This window comes from Chiloscyllium punctatum, chromosome 8 (assembly GCF_047496795.1).
Source record: "Chiloscyllium punctatum isolate Juve2018m chromosome 8, sChiPun1.3, whole genome shotgun sequence".
NCBI lineage: Eukaryota > Metazoa > Chordata > Chondrichthyes > Orectolobiformes > Hemiscylliidae > Chiloscyllium > Chiloscyllium punctatum.
Window position 1 is genome coordinate 15,962,564 of NC_092746.1, and position 12,826 is coordinate 15,975,389.

At 41.7% G+C, this 12,826-nt stretch overlaps 1 protein-coding gene across 2 annotated transcripts in view; it reads right to left on the reverse strand.

The window, feature by feature from the left end:
* The window catches only part of ankhb (ANKH inorganic pyrophosphate transport regulator b), a 121,428-nt gene that overhangs the window by 19,361 nt on the left and 89,241 nt on the right, over positions 1-12,826 (reverse strand). For both annotated transcript variants that reach the window (XM_072575190.1, XM_072575189.1), the window contains exons 9-10: positions 10,359-10,488; positions 1,072-1,195 (exon numbers count right to left, since the gene is read on the reverse strand). In XM_072575190.1, the coding sequence (XP_072431291.1) occupies positions 1,072-1,195; positions 10,359-10,488 (254 nt within the window). The remainder of the gene's footprint in view (positions 1-1,071; positions 1,196-10,358; positions 10,489-12,826) is intronic.

Here is a 12,826-nt window from a genome sequence, read left to right on the forward strand (position 1 = left end):
GGTTTTCCTTGGAGGAAAGACTTCTGTGGAGAGGAGGGTTCCGTGCAGAGGAGATCGGGACAAACCATTCTTGCTCATAAAAAGATCAAAAACCAGACAGCAAAATTTTAAAGTGTTTTGTAAAAGATGTAAATGCAAGGCAAGAGGGAAAAAAAAACTTTTCAAGGAGGTGAGATGCTATTGTGTGGACAGGAATGCAGATTTGAGGTTACAATCTGATCACCCTTGATCTTGCTGTATGGCCAAACAGGTTCAAGGGCTGAATTCCCTACTCCTGCTCCCAAGTCTTATGTTCATGAGTGTTTTTCACACAGCAAGTGGTTTGGGTTAGGGTTTGCACAGCCTGGAAGTGTGGTGGCAGCATTCGAGGGGGCTTTGGATAATTACTTTAAAAGAAACAACATATGGATTCTGGGGATAAAGCAGGGCCTTAGTATTGTTAAAATGTTCTGAGAGCTGATGCAAACACAATGGGCCAAATCCACACTTTCTGCATTATTACAATTTTGAGGTTCTGAGTGATGGAAATATGTACGATCTTGAGTGGTCTTGACAAGGTGGGTGTGGAAAGAGTATTTCCTTTTATGGGCAAATCCAGAACTAAGGGAACTCTTTACAAGTTTGGAGGTCACCCTTTTTAGGACAGAGTTGCAAAAACATTTTTTTAAACATTTTTGCAACTTTGGAACTTTGTGTCACAGAATGCAGTGGAAGTCGGGGATTAAATATTTTTAAGGCAGTTTGAATCTGCTGTCTAACAAGAATATAAAGATATTGCAGTAGATTGGAATGTGGAATTCAAAACATAAAAGAAACAGCCATGACATTATTGAATGGCGGAGCAGGTTTGAAGGGCTGAATGGCCTCCTCCTAACTTATACGTTGAGAGTCACTCTGGATTGTACACTCAAAAATTCTAGAGTGGGACAAATCTCTATCTCAGAGGTGAGCGTGCTGACCCAAGGCTGATGTGATGGATGATGTTAGTATGATTAAGCTTTTGATAGAAGCCACAAAGTCCAACAGCCACCCAAGAATTACATTGTAACCACAAACATGACTAATACTAACCCCATATAAGGGAGAATGATCAGACTTGTAATGAGAAGCACTATCCTTAGCACTGAACTGGGTGCCAGTACAAAAGTCTTCTTCAGGGTCATCAGCCAACCAGTCAGGTGTGCTCGAATTGTAACTGTAAGAAAGAGTGAGTGGTTAACAACATTTAGTGGTACACCTCATTTTCTAAAAAAAAAACTTGTGAACAGATGTTCATTTTAGTTTCAAACAGCCAAATTAAAATCTATTTCTGTATCACTATTAGAGATTTAGGTGATGCAGGTGTATTCAAAAGAGACCTCCTACTTTCAATCTGTGTGAAAATCAAAATATTGTGATCTTTACTGATCTTTTCAGTTATGGTGCATGTATTATAAGGTCAAAGATCGGAAATTCCTCAGACCTAAATCTTTCCATTGGATGGGTGATGAAACAGAAATCTGGCTGTATTCTGCTTCGGTCCTTATGACAATGTCCAAGCTCACAGGAGATCAAGTATTTAGAGTAATCTCAGCCAGGTAACCAGGTCATTACCAACAGGCTTTAGTTCTGACTGGAAGTATTGAGAGTGAAAGGACAGGAAAAAATTAGCGCAGACAGGAACTCTACCAGGAACAGAAATTAATAAAATTGCTTAGTAAATATTTATAAGTGACTGTTATGGGCAATTTATTGAGGTTCATGACTGATTGCCCACTAAGTGATAACTAAATGAAAATTAAATTACAATAACAATTAAATTTGTACACTAGGTGTGGTTTCATTTGGACAAATCTTTATATATAATATCGGATGGACCATTTTTCACCAACTGATTACATGCTTTAACCATAGCATTCACGGTATGTAACAGGCAAACACTACCAAATCGACAGATGCTACCTGCAGTACGGAGGACTAACACACTGTGGTGAAGTTAAATGAATGGAGAATCGTGTGTTGCAACACACTTTACCAACCAACCACCTCACTCAATATTTCTCAACATGCAAAACCCAGATAACCCTTTAAATCCAAAGATTAAAACGTGCCTCATTATGTCCTCCATATAGATGTTTTTGTTATAATGTTATCATCACTTTTTACAATCCAGGACAAGCATTACCCCACCTCCAATTAAACTGAATGATGGAAATATAGAATGTATTTATAAACCTGAGCTATATTGACTGGTGTATTTGTATTCAAACAACTTGGAACGGGAGCAAAACATATGCATATGGACCTGAAGCAGGGCCAGGAGGGACTCCGGTTTTAATGCATTCCATAGTTAATAGCTGTAAATTTTCACTTCATGACCTCCAAACATAGGATAGCCGCCTGTAGGACTGACTGTCGTCCAGTCACTGGATTGTAAAAGACACAAATCCCTCAACTTTGGTCCAGAGATCTGGGGTAGAAAACTGGAAGTGATGTATAGAGAAGGTGAGTCAGTGTTTTATCACAATGCAAATACATGGAAATAAGGAAGTCTGATTTCCATTGCCGCTAAGGAAGAGAATCTAAAAAGTCACCATTTAGAGCCTGAGGAAAAATGTTTCACAATATCATGAATCAGATTTCTTCATTCACACTATCTCCCGACCTTTCTCACCATTACCTGGGGAGAGTTCTACCCTATGTTCTTATTTGGATGGGTTGATCAGGAAAGCCACTGATTTGGTGCTCACCCACTACAGGGTAGGAATTACCACGCTGCTGCAGAATCTGAACATGACAAGTGGATGGCATTCATAAGGGAAAACAGATTTGCAGAAAAACCCAAAGCTTTATTGAAAATAAAGGCATTCTGCTTATACACACCCTTCCACCACTAGCTGAAACTATTCCCCACTCCAACCCTGTCACAGGCAGCTAGAATTGTAACACCTGATCGGATGCTAAGTTTTGCAAGTTCAACGATTGTCTACATTTAACTTCCATCCCATGATGTCCTTGATGGGAGTGTTATCAAATAAAATGATCAAACATAACAAAACCAAGTTAAAAAGGGACATGTCAAAAAAGAAATTCAGTCAAAGAGGCAGTTTTAAGAAACATTACAAAAGGAGCAGATAGGAGGGAGGCAGAGGGGAATAGGGAGGCAGATCTAGAACATAGGACTGTGGCAACTGAAGGAGTCACTATCCACGGAGGAGTGGAAGATGCACATGAAATCTGAATTGGAGTATAGAAATCGATGAACTGTATGGTTGGAATGAATTAGAGCGATATTTTATTACACGCAAAAGGTAAAGCCTTGTAGTGATTTTAAAGTAACCTTGATAACGATCAAAATGAGCGGCAGACCTGAAGCCAATAGGCTAGTGATTGTGCTGAATGAACAGAAATTGGATCCAGAATCATGATACAAGCAACAGTTTTGGGAGCCCAATCTAATGAAAGCTACAAGTTGGCTGGACAGCCTAAGGACATTGAATAGTTGAGTTAATGGTCACAGAAAATGGATGAGGTTTTCAACATTTGCAATCACCTTTATCCAGTTAAAAATCACAACACCAGGTTATAGTCCAACAGGGTTAATTGGAATCACGCTAGCTTTCGGAGCGTCGCTCCTTCATCAGGCGATTGTGCACGATCGCCTGATGAAGGAGCGATGCTCCGAAAGCTACTGTGCTTCCAATTAAACCTGTTGGACTCTGACCTGGTGTTGTGAGATTTTTAAACTTTGTACACCCCAGTCCAACACCGGCATCTCCAAATCTTGACTTTTATCCAGAAGTGCTAAGTGGGTGATCCTCCTTGGACTCTAGCATCAAAGTTGCCAGCTATCAGTCAATTCAATCACTGCCTACGAAATCAAACAATGGCTGAAAGCACACTGGAAATTGCTAGGTCTATGAAGAAAAGCCATTGCAAGCTATTCTCTGGTGACAACTACACTGACAAGAACCAATGCAATAACACAAAGAGGAGGACGATTAATGAGGACAGAGCAGTGGATATGATCTATATAGACTTCAGTAGGGCGTTCAACAAGGTTCCCCATGGCAAACGGGTTAGCAAGGTTGGATCACATGGAGAATTAGCTATTTGCATACAGACGTAGCTCGAATGAAGACGACAGAGGGTGGTGATGGAAGGTTGCTTTTCAGACTAGAGGATTGTCACCAACAGTATGTTTAGATCAGTGTTGCTAGAAAAGCATAGCAGGTCAGGCAGCATCCGAGGAACAGAGAAAAAAAAAAGGAAAATAAAGGGAAAAAAAAATATCGACGTTTCGGGCAAAAGCCCTTCATCAGGAACCAACAGAGTGTCACAAGGATCAGTGCTGGGTCCACTGCTTTTTGTCATTTATATAAATGATTTGGATGTGAACATAGAAGGTACGGTAAGTTTGCAGATGACATCAAAATTGGAGGTGTAATGGACAGCAAAGGAGGTTACCTCAGCATATAACAGGATCTTGATCAGATGGGCCAGTGGCCTGAGGAGTGGCAAATGGAGTTTAATTTAGATAACTATACGGTACTGTAGTTTGGAAAGGCAAATCAGGACAGGACTTAAATATTTAATGGTAAGATCTTAGGGAGTGTTGCTAAACAAAAATTTTGGAGTGCAGATGTATAGTTCCTTGAAAGTGGAGTTGCAGGTAAACAGGGTAGTGAAGGTGGCGTTTGGTAAGCTTGTCTTTATTGGCTAGTGCATTGCGTATAGGAGTTGGGAGGTCACGTTTTGGCTGTAGAACATTAGTGAGGCCACTATTTGAATATTGTGTGCAATAGGAAGGATGTTGTGAAACTTGAAAGGGTTCAGAAAAGATTTATAAGGATGAAGCCAAGATTGGAGGGGCTGAATAAGCTTTTTTCCCTACAGCGTCAGAGACTGAGGAACGTTATAGGAGGTTTATTAAATCATGAGGGGCATGGATAGGATAAATAGAACAAGTGTTTTCCCTGGGGTGGGGGTGTCCAGAACTAGAGGGCATAGGTTTAAGGTGAGAGGGGGAAGATTTCAAAGGGACTTAAGGGGCAACTTTTTCCACAGAGGATGGCGAGTGTATGGAATGAGCTGCCAGAGGAAGTGGAGGAGACTGGTACGATTACAACATTTAAAAGGCATCTGGATGGGTATATGAATATGGGCCAAATGCTGGCAAATGGGACTAGATTTATTTAGGCTATCTGGTTGACATGGACGAGTTGGACCGAAGGGTCTCTTTCCCTGCTGTATATCTCTAGGACTCTATAACTGCAGATGTTGGAGATCTGAAACAAACAAATTGCTGGAGAAATGTAGCAGGTGTGGAAGGAAAACATTTCTTCAGAACTCTGTTGAATGAGAAAATATTATCAAAATGGTATGGCCAACTACAAAGACTACAGAAAGGTCAAGAAGGATCACCGCTGTGGTCACATAGAATGCTATTTGTGACTTTAATCTTGGCCATTTTATTACTGTAATGGAGAAGAAACTGTTTCGAGGAATTCAAATATGGAATTCCAGGAAAGGTGAGAATATGGATCTGGGATGTAATGACACAGTCAGGGACTTTGGAAAAGAAAAGGTGGAGCTGATTGTTTACAAAATTATAGGGGTTAAATTAAGTTTGGCAGAGAGAAATGATGACAGTAAATTTGAAAGTGAGTGGGATAACACTGGAGGAGAGTGAACCACGAACAACATAAACAACATTACGGCCAGAAAGATAAGTTTGATGGTCAGCAAGATTGGTGGTAGTAAGATTTTCTGAGTACAAGGTAGCTCTTATAGATATCTAGGTTAGGGGTAGTTTGGTTTGATGGGCTAGGGCAAAGGAGGATAAGTACTCCATTTCAGGATAACCTGAGGCTTGTTGCTGCTTTATATAGTTCTGCTATATCTGGCAATGAATGGCTAAAATTGTACCTAAGAGTTGATTCTTATGTATTTTTAGCTTAGTGGGACCAGTTTCAAAAGCTTTTTCAGGCACTTTCACTACATGGTCTGGTGAGATATTTTTAGTAAGATATGTTTTAAAAATTCACCTCACCCCTCTCAGCGAACATTTTGCCCTCATGTCACCTTTGAAAAGCTACTGGTATCCAGACAAACATTGGCCACACATCAGCAGCATAATAGCACAGTAGCCACAAAGCGACAATGCTCATAGCTGACACTATCCTTTCACATAACCCATGCACTCACATTCATCACTGTTTAACCACCACACCACATACGTTACCTGTCTGTCGCTATATCCCTCTGAACACACTCTACAAGTCACTGCTATTCCTTCCTAATTCCAGTTGTAGACCCACAGCTTCAAATAGTCCAGTAAGGGAGCATCACACACAAGTAAGCTTCTGGACAAATCCAAACATGTTCTTTTATTTAGACACAAGGTAGAGAGTTTTTTTTGCCACATCTTACTAAATTCACCTTATTGACTACCTACCCTGCTCCTTTGACAGCCTACATGTCAGATTCCGACCTGATCTTACCTCACATAACTTGCAGAAGAGCCTGGTCAGGTGACCAGCCTTTCAGTGGGACAGTATTTTGGAAACAGTGATCACATTTCCTCAAGGTTTTAAGATAGCTACGAATAAGGATAAGTCAGGACCTTGTGGGAAGGTACCAAATTGGAGGAGGGAAAATTACGTCAGTATAAGGTGAGAGCTACGGAGAAGTGGTTATCAGGCAAGCCCACATTTGACATGTAGGAGTGGTTTAAAGGCCTGCTGAGGAGATTTCAGGACCAACATGTTCCAGTAGGAAGGACAAGGATGGCAAGGTAAGGGATCCGTGGAGACAGAGGGAGATTGTGAATTTAGTCAAAAAAGAAAAAAGCATATGTAAGGTTTAGGAAGCTAAAATTGGAGGAATATAAAGAAAGTCGGAAAGAACTTCAAGCAGGGAACTAGGAGAGCAAGAAGGGGCCACGAAATGACGTGGCCAGTAGGGTTAAAGAGAATGCCAAGGCATTCTATCCATACACTAAAAACAAGAGAAGAATGAGGGAGAAAGTAGGATCACTCAAGAATAAAGGAGGGAACTTGTGCTCAGAGGCAGAGGACGTGGGCAAAATCCTAAATTGCTTCGGTATTCACCCAGGAGAAGGATATGGAGGATGGTGAGATTAGGATGGAGCATGCTAATGTGATGGGGCAATTTGAGATCAAGAAAGAAGTCATGTTGGATCTCTTGGAGAGTAATAAAGGTGGATAAGTCTCCAGGACCTGATGGTATCTGCTCCAGAATATAAGAGAGTGGCAAGACAGGAGATTGCTGGGGCCTTGACCAAGATCTTTGTATCCTCTCTAGCCACTGGAGAGATCTCAGGGTACCAGCAAATAGCTAATGTTGTTCCTCTGTTCAAGAAGGGAAATAGAGATAATCCAGGAAACTGTAGACCTATGAGTTGCACATTGGTGGTTGGGAAGCTACTGGAACAAATTCTTAGGGACAGGATTTACGTGCATTTGGAAAAGCATGGCCATATTTGGGACAGTCAGCATGCTTTCTGCAGGACAGGTCATGTCTTTCTTACTAGATTGACTTTTTCAAAGAGGTGAGAAAGGTGATCAATGAGGGTAGAGCAATAGATGTTGTTTATAAGGATTTTAGTAAGGCTTTCAACTAATGATTGGTTGAAGGGTGTGTTTCTGGCTGGATGTACATAACTAGTGGTGTTCCGCAGGAATACATATTGGGATATCTGCTGTTTGTGATTTTATATAAATAACTTGGATAGAAATATAGATGGTCAGATTAGTAAGTTTGCAAACGGTACACAGATCAGTGGAGTTGTGGATCGTGCAGAAGGTTGTCAAAGGATACAGCATGATATAGATATGTTCCAGATATGAGCGGAGAAATGGCAGATGGAGTTTAATCCTAGTAAGTATGATGTGCTGCACTTTGGGAATCAAATGTTAAAGGAGAAGTATACAGTTAATGGCAAGACCCTGAACAGCATTGATGTACTGAACGATCTGGGGTTCAAGTCCATAGCTCCATGAATGTGGCCACACAAATGGATAGGGTGGTCAAGGCGACATATGGCACGCTTGCCTTTATTGGTCAAGGAACCGAGTACAAGAGTCAGGGTGTCACGTTGCAGCTTTATAAGACTTTCGTTAGGCCACATTTCGAGTATTGTGCTCAACTCTGGTTGCCACATTACAGGAAGGACGTGGAGGCTTTGGCGAGGTTGCAGAAGTGATTTACCAGATCCTGCCCAGATTAGAGGGTGTGAGCCACAAGGAGAGGCTAGAAAAAACTGGGGTTGTTTTCTCTGGAGTAGCGGAGGCTGAGGGGAGACTTGGTACAAGTCTACGAAATTATGAGATACATAGATAGCGTTGACAGTCAGAATATTTTTCCCCAGAGTTGAAATGTCTAATACTAGGAGACATGCATTTAAGGTGAGAGGAGAAGTATTCAAAGATGATGAGGGGGGCAATTTTTTTTTGACACAGAGCAGTAGGAGACTGGAACATCTGCCTCCACCACTACCCCTGGCAGAACATGATAGGAGCATTTGAGGAACTTTTAGAAAAGCACATGAATATGCAAGGAATGGAGGGATATGAAATAGACTAAGGCAGGCAGAAGGGATTAGTTTAATTTGCCATCATGTTTGGCACAACATCATGGGCCAATGGACCCATTCCTATTCTATACTGTTCTGTGTTCTACAGAAATAAGGATTTGTGACAAAACCAATAGTGGCTGATGCTTACCCCACAAGGCCAAAAATAAAACACTGCCACTATAACCAATAACAATTTTACATTCCATAATGGTCTCCCATTTCCAGTCCACATCTACTGGAACCAAGCGTCAAATCAGATTCTGGCTGGCTTGGAATGTAAGGGCTCTGTCACAGACACTGAGTTTCCTCCTGCCCAATTTTCTCGTCATCCTCCTTGGAATACTAGTTCTGTTCCCCAACTCCACAGCATCCAGCAAAACTGCCTCACTATCCGATTAGTCAGAGCAGAGCATTGGCCCAGCCAATGCCTTAGCATCCATCAAATTTGGACTTTGTACTTTTGCCCATCAAACTGACACTAACTCTACCCACTCTGGGCACTATCCTAGCCACTTTGCAGCTCTAGAAAAATATCGAGTGATGGCATGGAATACAGTTCACAGTGGACACCATGAGCTCTGCCTATTTGCTAGGTGACACTCTCCCCACCCACCCACCCCAAACACAAGCGCCATGTCCTATTTTACCTCACAAAGTCCTAACTGTCCATTTCCACCCAGTGCCCCCATTCTGGAGATCTACCACATTGGACTTTGTCTGCAACGGTCATCCTTGCGCTGGAACCCAGGTATTGTACCTTAAAAAGATACCCATTCTGTGAAGACCATTGGTGATGGTGACTGCTACTAACCCCACTCTATTAGCCCACCATGCCCCACAATGCATAGCTTTTGTACACATGGAACACTTTTCATCCTTGACCCAAACACAAACCAGCCATTCAGCCAACTGAGCTAACTGAACAACATACGCTTACAGGAGTTTGAATGTTCCAGCAATTTAAGATTATATTAGTTATGACAGCTTTTAAGAACCCCCCTGCAAATATTTGAACTAAACATTGTAATACCTCTTACAGTAGATTTAACAAGAGGAATTTCACCATTCTTTTTGTGGGAGGGGTCATGGGCCATTTGCAAATTGTTTTGCTAATATTTTATTGCACATGCTTCATCAGATGAAAAGAAATGTGGAATGATCTTTCGGAAGTAAAGATAACATACTATCAGGATTTCCACAAATGAAATTTGGTCTTTAAAATCCCCTCAACTCTTGCTTTCCTTTTTGTTGTTTATTCATTCACAGGCTCCACTGGTCCCTAGTTGTCTAGAGGGCAGTTAAAAGCCAACAACATTGCTGTGCGTCTGGATCACATTGACAGAATATGTAAGGTTCAGATGAGTTTTTATGACAATCCATAGTGGTTACAAGGTTGTGTCAGTTGACTTTTATACTACAGATGTTTACTGAACTTAAATTTCCCCAAATTTCAAACCTGTATCACCAGATCACCCTATGGCTTTGTATTACGAGTTACCATTACCCATCATCACATTCCCTTAATCCCCCTGAATTCCTCTCTCAATGTCTTGAAGCAGGCTACACTTAAGAAACAGACCTAGGTAATTGTTTAATAGTAAACAAGAATACAAAAGCTGAATAAATGCATCAAACTATATTTCTCCCCTGGTGGTTATATAGCAAGAAGACTCAAATCAACAAATATTTCGAAGTATTTCCGAAAGGTACAGTGCAACTTGGTAGTCAACATTATCACAGCATCTATGGAATACTGTCGCCCTTTAATAAAGCGTCATACCTGGAAAAGGGAAGAAGGAGAAAATCCTCAGAGGTATCACGCAGAGCTCAGCAAAAGCTAAATTTACTCCTATCAGGTTAACCAGGATTTTCTCTGACAGGTGCGGAGTCCAGAACACAACAAAGCACAACTGGGGATATAGGAAAAATTTAAAGTTAGAAAATATCACAGTTAACGATTATCTGAATTCTATTTTCTGACTAAAATCACCTCTAGAGTCAGAACATTAGTTAAAAGTATGAGGTTTAGTTTTTCATGGATTCCCTTATCACTGATGAGACATTGTATGCAGCAGAAAGCGTCTCAGGTAATGCATTCGTGTTCTGATAAGCTGACTGTTGCTTGAGGCCTTGCCAGACATGCTGGCTCTCGGAAAATCCATACATTTATGATGAGTAGCTAGGTTGCAAGTCTTGTGAATAAAGCATTTTATCTTTGTACAAGTGATATGGGGTGTTCGGAATTTTATTGGGTCAAATGTCCAGCCACAACACAGGGCAGCTATCGTGACCATCTCTTTACTCATTTTATGTGGGATCAGTGTAATACTTGCTTTAGCAAAGAAGAAATTAACTGCCTTGTCTGGTGTTTGTGCATCCTTCCACTCTCTACTAATGAGATTAAATATACTATGCTGTTTATTAGATTAGATTAGATTAGATTAGATTACTTACGGTGTGGAAACAGGCCCTTCGGCCCAACAAGTCCACGCCGACCCACCGAAGCGCAATCCACCCAAACCCATTCCCCTAAATTTACCCCTTCACCTCACGCTACAGGCAATTTAGCATGGCCAATTCACCTAATCTGCACATTTTGGGACTGTGGGAGGAAACCGGAACACCTGGAGGAAACCCATGCAGACACAGGGAGAATGTGCAAACTCCACACAGACAGTCACCTGAGGCTGGAATTGAACCCAGGTCTCTGGCACTGTGTGGCAGCAGGGCTAACCACTGTGCCACCGTGCCGCCCACGGTTATATCCCCAACAACTTATTGAAGAACAGGTCTCCATACAAAAGTAGTAATTACGAAGGACGGAATTTTTACACAAGTTCATCAAGTGTCAATTTTGCTAGGTTTCATGAAGGATTCCTTTCTGTGAACCCTAATGAGTTTTCTCATGCTATCTTCCCAAACTTGCTTCATGACCTAAACACCATGTCCTTATGACGCTTTGCTTGTTTCTTCTGTTCTGTTCTCCCATTTGCTGGAAGTGGAAGTACTTGACACTATGGAGATATCCTGGGACCCATTCCGCAGCGGAGGGAGGACAGCTCATGGTAAATCAGCGCGAGTAACTCTTCCCTTGCCCATGTTTGACCTGAAGCCTTCATGCTGTCCAGAGTCGATATCGAGGACTCCCCAGCCAGTCAAGTGTTGGCAGTGGACACAGGTGGCGCAGTTTAAAATATTCATTTTTACCCAGCAACAATGAAACAGCAGAAATAAAACTGGATGGATCACCAGGCATCAAAACAGCCCTTCAACCCAACAAACAACTTCTTCGTAAGTATCTGGGGCTGGTGCCAGAATTGACAGAACGACCTCACGGGCTAGTTGAGCAACAGCAGGACATTGTCACGCACACAAAATCAACCCTTGTATATGCCGCCCCTGGATATCCTGGGATGTGTTCAGGAGGACAGACTCAGCAGAAGGGTATACAGAGGGGAGGGATTTGCCTTGGGAATCCTCAAGAAAGACAGTGAGAGAGAGCGCACGAGGGGGAAGAGAGAAAGAACGAGAGAATCAACCAATGGAGAGGGAAGAATGGACTAATGAATTTGACGAACCAGCAGAAGTTACAAGTATCTGGGAAGTATTTAAGTTTCTAAAGAATTAGTAAGAAATACAGTTGTTAAAATTGTAAAGCTTAGTTCTTACTAGTGTTGCCTTCAAATAAAGTCATGACTGTTCCACTTAGTGGCGGCTTGTGTGTGTAGTCCTTTCCCTGGTACACGCAAACATACCTGGGTAAATTAATTTTGCATACTGGGTAACTGAGTCCACAGGGTCCTAGGGCCACCCTGTCCTGGACAAAACCATCCTCAAATGACGAATATCAGCACAAAAGGTAAGGCTGAAGCATTCGCAACAATCTTTAGCCAGAAGTGCTGAGTGGATCATCCACGTTGACCTCCTTCAGAGCTCTCTAGCATCACAAATGCCAGTCTTCAGCCAATTTGAAATCACTCCACATGATGTTAAGGAATTGTTAGACGAACTGAATTACTGCAAAAGCTATGGGCCATTCTGGCAACAGTACTGAAAGCATGTGGTCCAGAAATTGTTGTATGCCTACCACAGCACTGTTCCAGCACAGTTACTGGCATCTACCCAATGTGAAAAAAAATGCCCAGGTATATCCTGTGCCAAAAAGCAGGACAAATTCAACCCAGCCAAGTACCATCCTATCAGTCTACTCTCAATCAATGGTAATGGAAGTGATAGAAAGTAATATCA